Source organism: Cyprinus carpio, chromosome A14, assembly GCF_018340385.1.
Source record: "Cyprinus carpio isolate SPL01 chromosome A14, ASM1834038v1, whole genome shotgun sequence".
Classification (NCBI taxonomy): Eukaryota; Metazoa; Chordata; class Actinopteri; order Cypriniformes; family Cyprinidae; genus Cyprinus; species Cyprinus carpio.
In genome coordinates, this window is record NC_056585.1 from 13640661 (window position 1) to 13656753 (window position 16093).

General features: G+C 35.5%; 1 protein-coding gene across 4 annotated transcripts in view; it reads right to left on the reverse strand.

Annotated features, from left to right (window-relative positions):
- Positions 1 to 543: 543 nt before the first annotated feature.
- The window catches only part of LOC109102422 (choline transporter-like protein 1), a 31890-nt gene continuing 16340 nt past the window's right edge, over positions 544 to 16093 (reverse strand). The window contains exons 4-16 of one of the 4 annotated variants that reach the window (XM_042769925.1): positions 12939 to 13075; positions 11953 to 12046; positions 11684 to 11853; positions 11199 to 11288; positions 10472 to 10638; positions 10188 to 10374; positions 9116 to 9284; positions 8113 to 8269; positions 7056 to 7139; positions 6811 to 6948; positions 4570 to 4806; positions 2867 to 2971; positions 544 to 1480 (exon numbers count right to left, since the gene is read on the reverse strand). In XM_042769925.1, the coding sequence (XP_042625859.1) occupies positions 1457 to 1480; positions 2867 to 2971; positions 4570 to 4806; positions 6811 to 6948; positions 7056 to 7139; positions 8113 to 8269; positions 9116 to 9284; positions 10188 to 10374; positions 10472 to 10638; positions 11199 to 11288; positions 11684 to 11853; positions 11953 to 12046; positions 12939 to 13075 (1759 nt within the window). In that variant the 3' untranslated portion in view covers positions 544 to 1456. Of the gene's footprint in view, positions 1481 to 1508; positions 2972 to 4569; positions 4807 to 6810; positions 6949 to 7055; positions 7140 to 8112; positions 8270 to 9115; positions 9285 to 10187; positions 10375 to 10471; positions 10639 to 11198; positions 11289 to 11683; positions 11854 to 11952; positions 12047 to 12938; positions 13076 to 16093 lie in introns of those variants that run through there. The other 3 variants (XM_042769926.1, XM_042769927.1, XM_042769924.1) reach the window with 3 other exon arrangements.

Consider the following 16093-nt stretch of genomic DNA (forward strand, 5'->3'; position numbering starts at 1 on the left):
GGAAATTAGTCTCTTATGATCACCAAGGTTGCATTTATTTGATTTAAAAAATACATTAAAAACAGTAATATTGTAAAATATTGCTACTGATTGAATACATTTTAAAATGGAATTCCTGTTTACTCCAGTCTTCAGCGTCACATGATCCTTCAGAATATACTGAACTGGTGCTCGAGAAACTTCTCTTATTATTATTAATGTTAGGAACAGTTTTTGCCGCTTCATATTTTTGAGGAAACCATGATACATTCCTATACAAAAGGTTTGGGTAAGAAAAAAATAAAGATAAAAAAAATAAAAAATAAATGCTGTTCTTTTGAACTTTATATTCATAAATCAAGAAGCTTGAAAAAAAAAAAAAAAAAAAAAAAAAAAAAAGCAGTACAACTGATTTCAACATTTATAATAAGAAATGTTTCCTGACCATCAAATCATCGTATTAGAATGATTTCTGAAGGATCATGTGAAACTGAAGACTGGAGTAATGATGCTGAAAATTCAGCTTTCACATCATACAAATAAATTCTATTTTAAAAAGATATTCAAATAGAAAACAGTTCTTTTAAATCACAATATTACAGTTTTTATTATATTTTTGATCTTGGTGAGCATTAGAGACTTCTTCCAAAAACATAAAAAAATATCATAATGATTCCAAACTTCTTGTAGTGTAACTGAACAGTTATTGTTTGTTTTATTTGTTGTTTGTATGTGCTTTTTGTTGTAATGTCACTTATACTAATAGTTACAGCAACTGTGGATTGTAGGCAGAAACCATTAATGTCTTCCTCCCAGTTTAAGATAACCAGACGCAGTTTCTTTCAGCACTAACAGTCCCAGCAGGGAAATCTGACTTACAGTTTTATCACAACTCAGAAACAAACTAAAAATCACCACCATTGGAGGGAAACCAACCAACCAACCTTTTTACACACAAGTGAAATGCAAGGACAAGGCCCTCATTTTCAGGCATGGTAACGTTATTTTAGTCAAATAACACAAACTAGCATTTTTTTTTCTTTTTTGAAAATTAAGAGATAAAAAGCATAGATGCTTCATTATTTGAATTAAATGAAATAAAAAGAACAAGTGCTGCACTGCAGTATGTGGGTTTCTCATAAACGCAAAGAAAACCAACTAATAAAAAAAAAGTTTGTTATGAAAAACAGACATAATAAAAACAGTGATTCTAGACATTATTAATACTGTGTTTCACTAGATGGCAACTGGGTTTTTTTAGTCTTATAAAAAGGACATCACTACGAAAAATGCATCAGGCTTTTTAAAATATGCAGCGCTCCAATATAAAGTGCTTCATTACATTGTTATTTCATTTTTTTACAGTTTCTTATTAAAATATTGTATTCCCTTGAGTGAAACCATAGTAAACATGTTACACATTGGTAAAAATAAACATTTTGGAATGTCTTTAAAAAGTCCCATGGGCTGATTTTGGTCAAGCAGAGCTTGTCCCGGGAGCCTACAGGAAAGAAACACGTTATTAGTCTGATTTACTCCCAAACAAACCAACAACCAATCAACTGCTCTGGATCTGGAGGAGTTAGTACACTTTACCAATTTCAAGCAGAAGAATGCCAAAAAAAGGGTTAAAAACCATAAAATGGCATGGTAAAAAGCAGGTGTGAAAAGCCATGCATATGGAGAGGGTGTTATGATGGATGGATAAATAAACACTATTTACAATAACAGAATTTCAGGAACATGGGGAGTATATGGGTAGCTGACAAATGTGAACTTTTAAAATGACTAGAACTTCTAAAGCAACTGCATGTAGTTTTGTGTATTTCTGCGACTTTTGAGCCGCCTACAGCCTACCACTGAGTGAAATTACATTTATAATTATAGTGGATAACTGAACATTTTCCCTTCAAATAGTCTAATGTTATGGCGAATTAATTAAGGTAATATAATAATGCAACAGATATATTAATTTGTAATATTATTAGATAATATTGTATTAAATAAATATTCCAGACTCAATCTCAATTCCCAATTTGTGTAAGGTTAGGAAATCTGCAAGTCTAATAACAAAGGTTGTATAAACTAGTTTTAGATTAAATAAAGCTGACTAGTCATCCTACAATACACTGACTAGTCAATTCGAGAAATCCTTTATGTCATGTCACACAGAAATGATTAACATTTCATGTCAACAACCCATATACAATCAGTCCTTATCTTCTGCTACTAAACAAGCTGTTCATACTGACCCAGTAATAATTTTGATTGTGAAACTGCACAATTTGCCATGGTTCATCCAGAAAGTCAAGAGTAATGCTAACTGAGAATTGTGGAAAATATGACCATCAATGTGCAAGATAATGTCTTTCCTTTCCTCTACTCCTCTTGTTTTTCCAGCTTGGCAGTTTCAATTATCTTTCCTCCAAATAGCAGCATGGTGTTTTTAAGGCAACGGATATATAAGTACAGTTTATAGCTGCCATATGAGTTAAAGACAGTCAGTAAAAAAGAAGAGGCAAGAATGGAATGAAAAAAAAGATTTAAAAAAATTATAATCCACAGATAGAAAAATAGATGTTCGTGCTCTGTTAATGCGATGCATAGAAAGGATAGATGAAGTGATAGATGGATGAAGGAGGTGAGGAAGCGTTAGTCAGCATGCAGCAGCAGCCACCGGTGTGTTCTGGAGCAATGTGACCAGGAAGAAGAGGGTGGAGGTGGGCAGGCAGACAGACAGGAAGATGATCATGTCTTGTGTGAAGCAGAGCACCAGTGTGTGCTCCGACAGGACCCAGTCCAGCAGCACACACAGCAGCAGGTAGTACAGGTGGAACTCCTGCAAGGTCTGCCACTCCGCCCCAGCTACGCCCACGTCACCACTCACCATGGCCTTAACCTCCGTCAACTCTACGTCTTCCTTGGGACGGGCGCGCTTGCTGCGCCCCCGCTCTTCCATTGCCATTGACCTCCTGCTGTTCTCCACAAATTCCTGCAGGAGAGGAAAGTAATAATCAAACTACAGTCCACACACTAGGTTTGAGTTTGAAACCCACTATCTCTGCCACAGTATGTTTGGGTGAACGAACATTCAAGTCCATATTTCACCCAAACATAAAAATGTAATAAAAGATAATTTGCTCATGTAAGAAGAATTAAAGACTAAAATAATGATTAAGCATGTTTTAATTCCCAAATTATAATTACTGTAATCTGAAAATAAATCTGTGATTACTGACAGAACTCATACTAGCAGAAAAAATTTCCTTTTATATACATCTTACATATACACAGTACATTAAATAAAAAAAATTAAATATCAATTGATAATAATTGCAATTATTCTTTAATTAAAAATATCCAAAATGGAAAACATCTGGATACATTATCCAATGACAATTTGGGGGAATATGTGCTTAATTATTATGAAAATATTATTTACATGAAAAAGGAAAGCTCCAACCCTGAAAAAAAAACCTCACTTGTCTGTAGCGTTAGTAATCCTGAAGACCTTGATTAGCTTGTTCAGGTGTGTTCGATTAGGGTTAGAGCTAAACTCTGCAGGACATCGGCACTCCAGGACCGACGTTGCCTACCCCTGTTGTATATTATGTGTCGCCGCTGTTGGTTGTAATATTGGTAAAGTAAATCCACACTTTGCTGAAGAAGCGTTAGCAAACTCTTGAGCAGCTACAACAGTACCATGTACTTCGCCATTGTTGTGTATGTTTGTTTGCGCTTGCCTTTAAAATTGACATGTACTGTGCATGTCTACATACCTAACATGTACTGCGCATGACATCACCGGTTTCAAAGATTCACGTATTGGGTGTTTACACGGAAACGATAACGTTGGCATTTTCAAAAACTTGCTCTTAGAAAAAAGTTTTCAAAAATATGCATTTTCAGTCCCCAAAATGCAGTTGTCGTGTAAACGAACAGGCAAAATGCAAAAAAAATTCCTGTTTTTGCCTGAAGATGTTGTTGTGTAAATGGCCCCTTAGATGAGAAGACCATTTTCAAGCAGCTCCTCAGCATGCAGTTGGAAAACAGCTTTCCCACCAAAAACAAAAACGTGCTGAAATGGTGCCAGTAACTGCAGACTGAACAGATATTTTTAACCAAAGCAGCTCTGAGAAAGAAAGCAGCTGACATGTTCCAAACCTTTACTGCTAGTGACTTCTGATGTGTTGTGATTCTGTGCAGCACCTCAAGGCTGAAGCCTCCTATTTTGATTTCTCAAAGCTGTTGGCTACATGATTTGGCTGACTATGTGAAAAGTAGAAAGCAGCTTTATAAGAGTGCATAAGAAACCAGCCTTGTGTGAGTTTTTTCCCCTTGAAAAATCAACGAGCTTTTCAAAACAAAAGTTGAAAGTTATCCAAAGAGAATATCTGGGACACCATCTGAATCTTAAAATATTAACGTATCCAGGGCAGCAGAGAGCCTGCATTCAAAAGAACGAATGAAGCTACAACACAAAACAGAAACGTGACTCAGATGGCAAGTGTGCTCTCAACACTGAGACTATTTATGGTGTTCTGATCCAACAGCAGACAGAAGGAGAGAATTTCTTCAGCGGTGACTCACCATCAGGGCCTTGTCCATGTAGAACTCCCTCCCAGGTGTGCCGTTGTTGTATTTGGTGTCGATGGCAAAGCAGAGGAAGAGCACGTCCACCACGATCTCGAAGATGGACAGGAAGCAGTGTGCCACCAGGAATGCAAACAGACACACTATGATGAGGGGCAGGACCCACTCGGTGTAATCTCTCTGATAGTTCAGCGCTAACACCCCAGCGAATGCCGTGCACGTCACGATCAGGATCTGCATGGGGATAAATATGCAAATGCTTAAGTATTATTATTTTAGCTAATTATTAGGTTTAACAAGTATGAAAAACGCATGTAGAAAAGTCAAGCATAATAAGGTCTGCAGCATGGGACACTGATGTGTCTTTTAGGCTTCCTAAAGGGATAGTTCACCAAAAAATTTAATTACTGTAATTACTCACCCTCATGTCGTTCCAAACCTGTAAGAACTTTATTCATTTTCTGAACACAAATTAAGGTATCTTTGATGAAATCCGAGAGTACCACAATGCATACGTGTGCATTCCTCTGCTTGTAAACAAGGCGCAGCACATCCGGGTTCTACATCAGCAGCACCACACACATGCGTCATGGCACTCTCATGAATGGCCATGGAGACTGACACGGAAAAGAAGAAATGTTTAATAAAGTCATTATTTTTGTTTTCTTTGTGTACAAAAACTATTCTCATAGCTTTGTAAAATTACAGTTGAACCGCTGATGTCACATGAACTATGTTAACAATGTTCATACTACCTTTCTTGGCCTTGAACGTGGTAGTTGCATTGCTATCAATACAGAGTCAGGAAGCTCTCAGATTTCATCAAAAATATCTTAATTTGTGTTCCGAAGATAAATTAAGGTTTTACGGGTTTGGAACGACGTGAGGGTGAATAATTAATGACAGAATTTTCATTTTTGGGTGAACTGTCCCTATAATTAGTTCATCCATCAAGGCTTCCTTAATAATCCAGCTTCATCAATATGACTGTGAACTAGCTTAACCATTTAAATGTGTTAACATAAGTATACTGTTCGAGGCACACCAACACAACCAGTATAAACAAGTTAGCACTACCATGAACATTCATGCTGGTCTAAACTTATTGTTTAATATTGGGGTTTTTACTGCATGTCTGCTTTAAGGACAGAAAAATTGACAAGTTCAAAATGTAGTAATTGACAAATTAGAAATGAAATGATTTAAAATTTAAAAAGGACCAGAATTATTTTTGGATTTATTTTGTACACATGGACATATACAAAAAACGTATAATAAATACAATGTTTTTTGTAATGGTGAGAAACAGGCTAAAATGTAGCGAAATATGAAAAGTTTATTATATCTTCAATAGAAAATCTAAAACTAAATCTGGCCTTGCTCTTTTCAAATGAATAAACAAGAATAATTACAGTCTTATAATAAATAGTAAGCAATAAATAATGGTTTTGCTGAATGGTGACATGAACTGAAAGCTTTTGGCAATTAATAATCAAAAATGAAAATAATAATAAAAAAGACACATACAATAATACTTAATAGTTAAAAATAAAAAAAAAAAAAAAAAAAAAAAAAAAAAACAAAAAACAAAACTTTACTTCTTCTAATATAAAAATATATAATATATATATATATATATATATATATATATATATATATATATATATATATATATATATATATTTCACATACACACACACACACACACACACATACATTCATACAAAAGAACCATGAAAAAAATGTAACTTTTATTCAGAAATTATACATTAAATTGACCAAAAGTGACAGTAATGATATTTTAAAGAATATAAAATGTTGTTCTTTTGAACTTTCTATTCATTTAAGAACCATGAAAAAAATGTCCTGGTTTCCACAAAAATATTAAGTGGCACGACTCTTTTCATAATTGATAATAATAAAAAATGTTTCTTGACCAGCAAATCAGCTAGTAGAATGATTTCTGAAGAATCATGTGACACTGAAGACTGGAGTAAAAATTTAATAAAATGGAAAATAGTTAGTTTTAACTGAAATAATATTTCACAGTATTACTATTTTTTACTGTATTTTAATCAAATAAATGCAGCCTTGGTGAGGTAAAACATAAATATAAAATCTTACTGACCCCAAAATTGAACAGTAATGTATGTCAACAAGCAAAACAAAACTTCACTACTCAAATAACAGTTTAGCTGGCTGCCTTTAAATACTTTAAATGCTTGATGACCACTTCACCTTGCCCAGGAAGAGAACAAAATCTCCAACGGTGTTGATGGTCGCTACCCTAAGAGCGTTTTCCACCAGGATCATGAAGGCATCGCGGGCCGAGGTGCAGAAATTGGTGCTGTTTATGGCCGTCGCCGCATATGCATTCTAGAAACAGTTTGCAAAATTTAATATATCACACAAAAAGACCATCCGAATGATATACAATTTCTACCTCAATTTGCACAGTATGAGGTATCCATCGACTAACCTACCTGATTCAAATAATTGAGGCACTTCTCCAGACACCACAGACAGCAGATACAGGTCTTCAGCATGCAGCGTGCACAAGCGTTTTCCTATGGGGGGTGTAACATGAAACATTATCCACAGTGCATGTCTATTGCACATTTGTCAACCTCTTCCTTAATGCTCCAAATCTGCCTCTATAAAGCTGGCACTGATATCTATTAGAGTTCATTATATTCCCAAGATCTCCAGCCATATATCAAGTAAATGATACGTCACCTAAGTGGAACCCAAGAGGACAGAAATAAATAGCTCTCAGCATTAACTTCAAAAGACACCCACCCAACACACCAAGATAATACTAAAATAACTATTTAGAAGAACATTTTCACCAGTCTGCTGATTCAAAAAGCAAAAGCCAATTCAAAAATGTTTCCGCTTTTAGCCATTGCATTATTTTTAAAAACTGCTAGTCAAAATTGAGCCTATTTACTTTAGTATTAAAAGTAGCTGTTTTTATTGTGCATTATATATCAGTAAACACTTCTAAAGAAAAAAAAAATAAAAAAAAAAAAAAAAAAAAAAAGGATTATCAACCCAAAATAAAAATAAAAAAATAAAACAAATACCATAAAAGAAAGTTTATTTTAACTTGACGTATTAAAATAACTAAAAATCAAATCAATAAAAAACATAAAAAAAATTAAAAAAAAACAAAAAAAAAAAAAAACAATAAAATCACTAAAAAAATAAAAAACAAAAAATAAAAAAAAATTAAAAAGAAATCAAATTATTAACAAAAATTATAATAATATATTAATAATACTAAAATAACACTCTCAACCATGCAAACATTTAAATACAAAACCCATACTAGCATAATACTCCCAGAAAACGTCATAATACTAGTTATTTGTTAATGCAATTGTCCCAAAAACACCACATAAGAACTTTCCTGTCCTAATGAAAACTGTATGCCATAAGCATAAACATGCATGACGTCAGTTAAGATTCTTGCAACGAGAGAGATTTGCAATTTAGATCCAACAGCCCAAGGACTCGTCAAGCGAGCTGCCTCCCTACCTTTCCTTTGAGTTGGTTGTGGATGTACATGAGAATGAGGCGTGGGATCTTGACGAGGGTGATGATGAAGGAGCCCTTGGCCACAGTGCCCAGGTGATACCGCACCAGCCGCAGCACTGATGACAGGATGGGCGTCACCGGGAGTTTAGTTTTGTCCCTGGATGGAAATAAATTATTGCAACTGTGAGCTATTTCCAGAACAACTTCTTAAGTACAGGATTAGTTGAAGACAAATACAATTACAGGCTTATAGTCCACCCAAAAATGAATATGTGCTAAAAATGTACTCACCCTCAGGCCATACAAGATATAGATGAGTTTGTTTCTTAATCAGAAAAATCTGGAGAACCAATGGAGATCACAAATGGATCCTCTGCAGTGAATGGGTGCCATCAGAATTAGAGTCCAAACAGCTGATCAAAACATCACAATAATGCACAAGTAATCCACATAACTCCAGTCCATCAACTAATGTCTTGTGAAGCAAAAGGTCCATAATCCATGGACACATATTTTAGCCTGAAGAAATGGTTTAAAGTTAAAATGTCTTGATGGGTTTATTACAAACGTAGCTTTTCATTTCACAAGACAATAATTAATAATCTGGAGTCGTGTGGTTTACTAGTGGATTTTTGTGATGTTTTTATCAGCAGTTTGGACTCTCATTCTGACGGCACCCATTCACTGCAGAGGATCCACTGGTGATCAAGTGATGTAATACTAAATTTCTCCAAATCTGTTCTGATGAAGAAATAAACTCATCTATATCTTGGATGGCCTGAGTCCATTTTCAGCAAATTATTTCTTTAAGCAAACAGAAATGTTAAAAGTGCCACAACTTCATAAAAATCAACCAATAAAAAAATGACTTAATTCCTGCCATCTCTGCATTTTAAACTGTGATCGAAGGAAGTATCATCATCATGAAAATCAAAAAATATTACACACATCATCTTTACCAACAAGAGTGGTACTTGAGAGCATTTTCACTAAAAATACACACCTTGTGAAATAGTAGGTTACCACAGCACCGGCTACGGTCATCTGCTGACAAGCCAGGATGAACTCACTGATCCAGATCAGTCCCACTGCGTGGTACCAGGTCATGTACTGCAGCGCTCCTGTGAGCCTGAACTCAACCAGGCCAGTATCCTCATTTTTCTCCGGGTTCCCTGTGGACAGGAGCATACATGCTGCAGCCTGAGATTTTTGCTTTTAAAGAGCTTTCTGCAATAGTAATACACATTTAAAATGAGACCGAGATACCCAAGCAAAGTCGGTTAATTTGTGCTGCATTATGTAAATGTCCTACATTCTCTGTACAAAATGACTTGAACAGAACAGTGTTTTAAGGCTTGTACACATTATTTCTGAGGGGGAAAAAATGCAAAGCAAAGCAATTCCTTAAATTCCATTTCCTTTTGCACATCTGTAGTTCAAAGTATACATTCAAAAGTTAATTAAGGGAGAAGCAATGTGCGATAATAGACTGCTTAGTCTGTTTTCAAGCAAAAATACCAAATTTAATATCTTGAATATATTTTCTGATGTAAAAACAGGCATCAAAACATTATGATGTACAGTATTAGGATGGATAACTTTTTAATGTGTTTAAAACCTGGCAAAGAATATATTGTGAGAATAATAATAAAAAAAAAAAAAAACATAAAACAGAACAAAATCAAAATAAATGAGAAATATATAACCAAAAACTAATGAAATTAAACATATTAAAATAATAAAAAATAAAATAAAATTCTTCAAATGGCCAAACTGTTCCATGAATCCGATTGCACTATTGTGTTTATTTTGCACTCAAAAAGCAGTTAGTTGTTTAAGGGATATTTTAAACAAAAATAATGAGAAGTCTGACATTGTTTATCCATCATCATGTCATGACTTTCTTTCTTCAATAAAAACAAAATGAATGCTGTTTTTCTCCATGCATTGAAAGACAGACTTTGATAAACAATTATGGAATAAAGAAAGTTTGGAACAAAATAATGGTTTGTAACCAAGTTTCTTTTTTCAAAGCTTAACTATCCCTTTAAAACCCACAGGAATCTCCATCTCACCAGTGGTGCCGAGGAAGAGGAGGACCATGATCCAGTAGACCCAAAACAGAGAAAGAGCAAGGAACGTGTAGAAGGGCTGCAGTGCCAACAGCGGCAGGTGAATAAACACTTTTCCCGCCACGTGAAACAGGGCGATGGTCAGAGCCACCCTCTTCCTCATAAACAACATCAGAAGCAACAAAATTCCCTGCGGGAGCACAAAGATGGAAATTAGCACCAAGACAGGAAAAAGCACAAGTCGAGACCTCTCTCATATTTCATTTTCCATTTCTCTGAGCGCTTACAGTGAACACAGTCGCTGAAACAGCGTAGATGAGCAGTCCTTGAGCATGGTCTTTGATGGTCTTCATGTCATCAATGGGTTCTTCTGTTTCCCTCAGATCTTTAGTCATGGTCTCATTCATTGTCATTCTATAGTCTATGTACAACCACCACAGAACGCTGGTACCTCCTGAGAAAAGCCAAGAACAGACGCAATATTCACATTCAACACTCCAAAAACAGGTGTACCACACTTTTAATGATGATTCAACTTTGTGTGGGACTGGATTACTGTCCATCCCTTTGGAACAGACAAGTAATAATTCTGATTGACAGTCTCATTAAACAGCATCTCTTTCCTATAGTAAAATCAGGCATCAAAACATTATAATATACGATATTAAGATATCTGTTCAAGATAACTCTTCAGCACTTTTGAAACCTGGCAAAAAATATATAGTTTGAAATACATGAAATAAAAAAAAACTAAATAAAATCAAACTAAATTAAATAGAGCAAAATATATCATTTAAAAATAAAATAATAAAATAATAAAACAAGAAAATAGATTGAAATAGAACAAAGCAAAATAGAAAAATAAAATAAAATAAAAATATTGACAAGTGGCAAAACTGTTCAATTAATCAGAATGTGCTATTTTGCACTCAAGAATAGGATGTGCAAATGAAGAAAGAACGGATGCCATTCTCAGCTTAGGAGGTGAGAAAAGAGCAGAGAAAGCAGACTTGCCCAGAGAACCCAGAACCACCAGTGCAGTGAGGATCCAAACCAGGACAGCAGAGATGTAACGAATGATCACCATGAGGATCATGGACAAAACTGCAGCATGCACAAAACAGGATCAGCAGTTAGAGGAAGACTCTAGACTAAACTACAATCTGGAGTTAATCGTAATCAAAATGCATTGCATTATGGAACTTAAAAGCATTGCAAATTCTGTTTCATGTTATCTTAAAGAGAGGACAAAATACTTCAGCCTTTGTCTGATAGTGGCTCAGAATAATGCAGTAATTACATTGGTGAGCCTTAGATTTAGATACTTGTTTGTTAATGTGTAACGATGTAGAACTTAATTAGCTTTGATTTGATATGGATAAGAAACTGCAATTATCCATTTCAATTATCCATTTTTATAGATAAACACATAATCAGAAAACTGAATCAAATGAGCCTCAGCAGCAGCAGCAGCAGCATCCAGAGAGAGTAGACGTTACCTAGCGCCAGCAGACACAGCCCAACAATGATCTCTTTGCTGGCTGCCACCCCAGCAATCAGCCTGTTTAACATGCTGTTATCACTGACAAACGTGACCACCGCTTCAGCAAACTTGGCATAGCAGGAGATATCCACCGGCGTGCAGCGGTTAAACACTGGAAGAGCTTTGCTGCAGAGATAGAAAAGGCCAGAGGACAGAGGACAGATCAAGAGAGAAAGGTGCTGTGCTTTACATAGAGAGTTTGTTTGTCAAGAGTTTGTTTCATACCTCTCTGGTACTGGAAGTTTGGGGCACTTTTCGAAGCGCTCGGGAAGTTGTGGGTACTTGTGACCAGGTAACTCATATGAACACAGTTCGGACCCTAAAAGAGAAGAAACAGATGCATTATACTCAACATCATCCCTATAATGCTAGGTCATGCTAAGGTGGTCAAAACAGTCAATAAATTAAAGATGAAACAAGCTCTGACTGGACTGGCTTAATCAGGATGGTCCACCATCTCTAACCAGGTTGACCACGTATACACTTCATTTCACAAACGTAGAAATATGATGAGCTGAAGTACCTTTTTAAATAGACATTGCTTCATGGTGATATTATATATATATGTGTGTGTGTGTGGTACTAACTTCACTGTATTGTCCAAAAATAGACATGCTTTAGCTGATATTACCTATATATAAATATATATATATATATATATATATATATATTATATATATATATATATATATGTATATATATATATATATATATATATATACACATACGTGTGTGTGTGTGTGTGTGTGTGTGTGTGTGTGTGTGTGTGTGTGTGTGATTTTCCTTATGAGCAGATGCACGTAAAACACAGCTGAACTCCAGGGAAACAATGATGTTATTCATACTCTTCCTTGGTGTCAGATGGGACATGTCAAATTCTATAGACAGCAAGACTGAACTGTAAACAACAGAGACCCTACAGCAAGACGGGTCAGAGGAATCTTTGTTTAGTTAGCTCAACCCTGACCGGGTCTTACCAGCTGCGCCTAACAGGAACATATGTGTATGTTTATGTGTGTGTGTGTGTGTGTTGCTCTTGTTGGAGCCTATGAGTATAAGAAACACTGTGAAAAGACACACACTGGTGGTCACAACCATATATATGATAAACACCTTTGTCTCTCCCACGGGTAGATTTCCAGTCAAGGTCATACCATTATATATGTGATGATGATGTCATGCCCACAATAGCTAGCTGGCTGACGACTCACCATTTATCATGGCAAACCTCTTGAGGTCGTGGTAAGTCGCCAGTTCCTCAGTGGGACATTGTGACACGCACAGCGCCATGGACTTTATCTTCCTCTGAATGATGTCTATGTTGCATGGATCCAGGAAAAAGACGAATCTGTGAATAAAACAACAACAAAGTCTAATTTTTCCAAGACAGGAAGAGTATCTAACCTCAAATCTGATGACAAACGGAATACCAAAGCAGGTTGTTTATTTCATGGAGTCTGATCTGATACCACCGTGGGACTGTGTGATAAAGATCGACTCTGAACAGCAGATATTATTTGTCACAGGACCGTTCAGCCCAGTTTTTTGGCAGAGGGGAAACTGAGAGCTTGTTTATGAGCCAAGCCTCCTCTGAGGCCATGGCTTTACTTCAGCTCTTCATGCGGTGTGAAGTGGGCATGGCACCCACTCAGGGACGAGGGACCCATTGTCTTGTGTGTTCAGCACAAAAACAGACTGTCAGTAGCAGGGGACATACGCACTTGAGGAAAGAGCACTTCAGCATTAGCACAGAGCCTGTCAAAACAGGTTTACTGTAAGAATATAGTCCAGATCTGACCTGAGGCTAGTCTAATGTGAAAGCATTGGAAGAAATAGCATTCAGATATGTAAACTATTCAGATATCAGGCATCTGGAATGGCTTAAATACAGGATTAGAGACAACATATTAGTTTTTGGGGGTGAAAATAAAGCTGGAAATTTAAAGGGACATACTAAAATGATTTTCTTGTTTTAGAACCAAGGTTTACTTTACTACATAGACATACACTGCTGTTCAAAAGTTTGGGGCCAGTATAATTTTTTAAATGCTTTTGATAGAAGTCTTTTATGCTTACCAAAACTGCAATTATTTAATTAAAATACCATAAAAACAGAAATATTGTGAGATATTATTACAACTTAAGATATATATATTTTTTTTACATTGTAAATTTATTTTATTTATTTAATGAATCCTTGGTACATAAACTAGTAGTCGACCGATATATCGGCCGATATTTGGCATTTTTCAAATATCGGCATCGACCTATACGTTTTTTTCTGTTTGGCCAATGCATTCAAGGCGGGACACTTATTTAGACTGCTGTTAAAAAACTATAATTGGTCAACCAGTAGTATAAATGTGTTAATTTCTTCCAAAAAAAAAATAAATAAATACATAACCAAATCTTCCTGACCCCAATTCTTGACCCAGCCTGATGAACAACAGTGTGAAAATCACTGGAATCTGGAGGTTAGCTAATCATATTAGAGGACATGTATAAAAAAAAACAGCTGTTTAAGTATAAAGGCATGTAATTTCTGCACCAAATGTTATCACAAAAGTAATTACTTTTATAAAAGACTATACAGTTTTTTCTTCATTGGAATAACACTATTTGTGGATTCTTAGGAAAATAACAAAATGCTAAGCTTGTATCATTTTCATACTGACAACAGGAGAAAAGAAAAATGAACACTGAACCAAATCTTACCCAAAGCTTGCTGCACAAAAACTGCTGACAACCTTTACAGTATGCAATAAACACAATGAACACACATGAGAGGCAAAGATGGACCATAACCTCATTAAACAGAGATGGGTAAAGTGAGGGATCGTGGGCAGTGGGAGTGGGCTGCTGGATAACAGTATTACTAGTAGCTGAGAAAGTAAAATAAAGCTAAGTGCATTAACCAGATGAACTTTGTTCGGTTAACAACATTAACTTGCTAACTCAGTCAACCTCCTGACACACACACAGTTACACCCCCAGCATCTACTTTATCCAGTACTGCGGTATGGTTAGTAAAGGTGTTCAATTTCGGGTTTTACTGAGTCAACCCCCACCGTAGGAGTCGATGGAATTGACCCTATGACTCAATTTAATTTACATCAAAACAGGGTTAGGAACAGAATAGAAAATTGCAACTGTTACTACACACTTAATTTATTCTTATATATTCTTAAATTCCTTTTAGCAGCTATTACTCAAATAGCTAACCAAACTCTGTTCTGTTGTGATTCAAACATCTTGTCAGCATGGCCGTAATACTAAAATACTAAATATTTGATATAAATTATTAATAAATAAATATTTTCAGGTAAGTAGTAAATATGCACATAACGAAGTTAATAATACATTTAAATATACTTAAATTGTTATCGTAAGTAAATTAATAAATCAAATCAAACTTTGTAACAAGTTGTAGCATGGTAAATCTGCATTTTGGAGGAAAGTCTATGTTATAATGCTTGCCTGCTGTGTGGCATAAAAGGACATTCAGCCCAACAAATGTCTGTTTTAAAACAGTGGATCTGTAATTTGCTCTCTGATTTGCTAAATAAAAGCCCCCTTTAAGAGATTATCTTGACAAACATATATATTGTGCACTATTTTCAATGTGTTTATTGCTAAGTTTAGTATGGCAAAATAGAAGCGCAGCCATGCGATGTAAAACTCATACGCTTATTATTGCTCTATGTAATCATAGTAAAATCAATATGGTACACAGAGTGTGAATCTGTAGATTTTCTATAACAACTAAAATGTTTACAAGTGTGACTGACCAAATCGACCTTCTCAGTTTTTTGCTTGTCAGTAAATATAAATGCCAATCTCATACTAGACCTCAGTCCAGACCACAACCAGGATCACTATAACTCTCATCCCTCACTGAATGACCCACAGGCCTGTGCTAATCTAGTCACTAAAGTCTAACATCAACAAAGCAGGCAAATGTCAAATCTTCCTAACGAAGCACATCATTACTACTTACATAGTAAGCGCCAAGTAGAAAGGTAAAGGTCAACAGATCACAACCCTCCAAGCCAATTAACTGTGCAGTACATACAAAAAAAACATACATATGGACCTGGTTACATGATGCAGAAGTCAAATGTATTTGTTTACAAAGCATGCATTATGGTAATAGCGTTTTGAAGTCATAACACAGCATTGTCCCAGAAATCAGTGTTTATTAATCAGTAATCTGCTCATGTAATTGTAATTTGTGTGAAAAGGAATAAAAGTTGTTGGTGTTTGCTAGTAGCTCGAAATTGCATTGAATTGATATAAGTACGTTTGTATGGGTGTGTTTTTGGAGTTTGCTAAAATGTATGCAGAGAAACGTATTTCCAATAAGCCT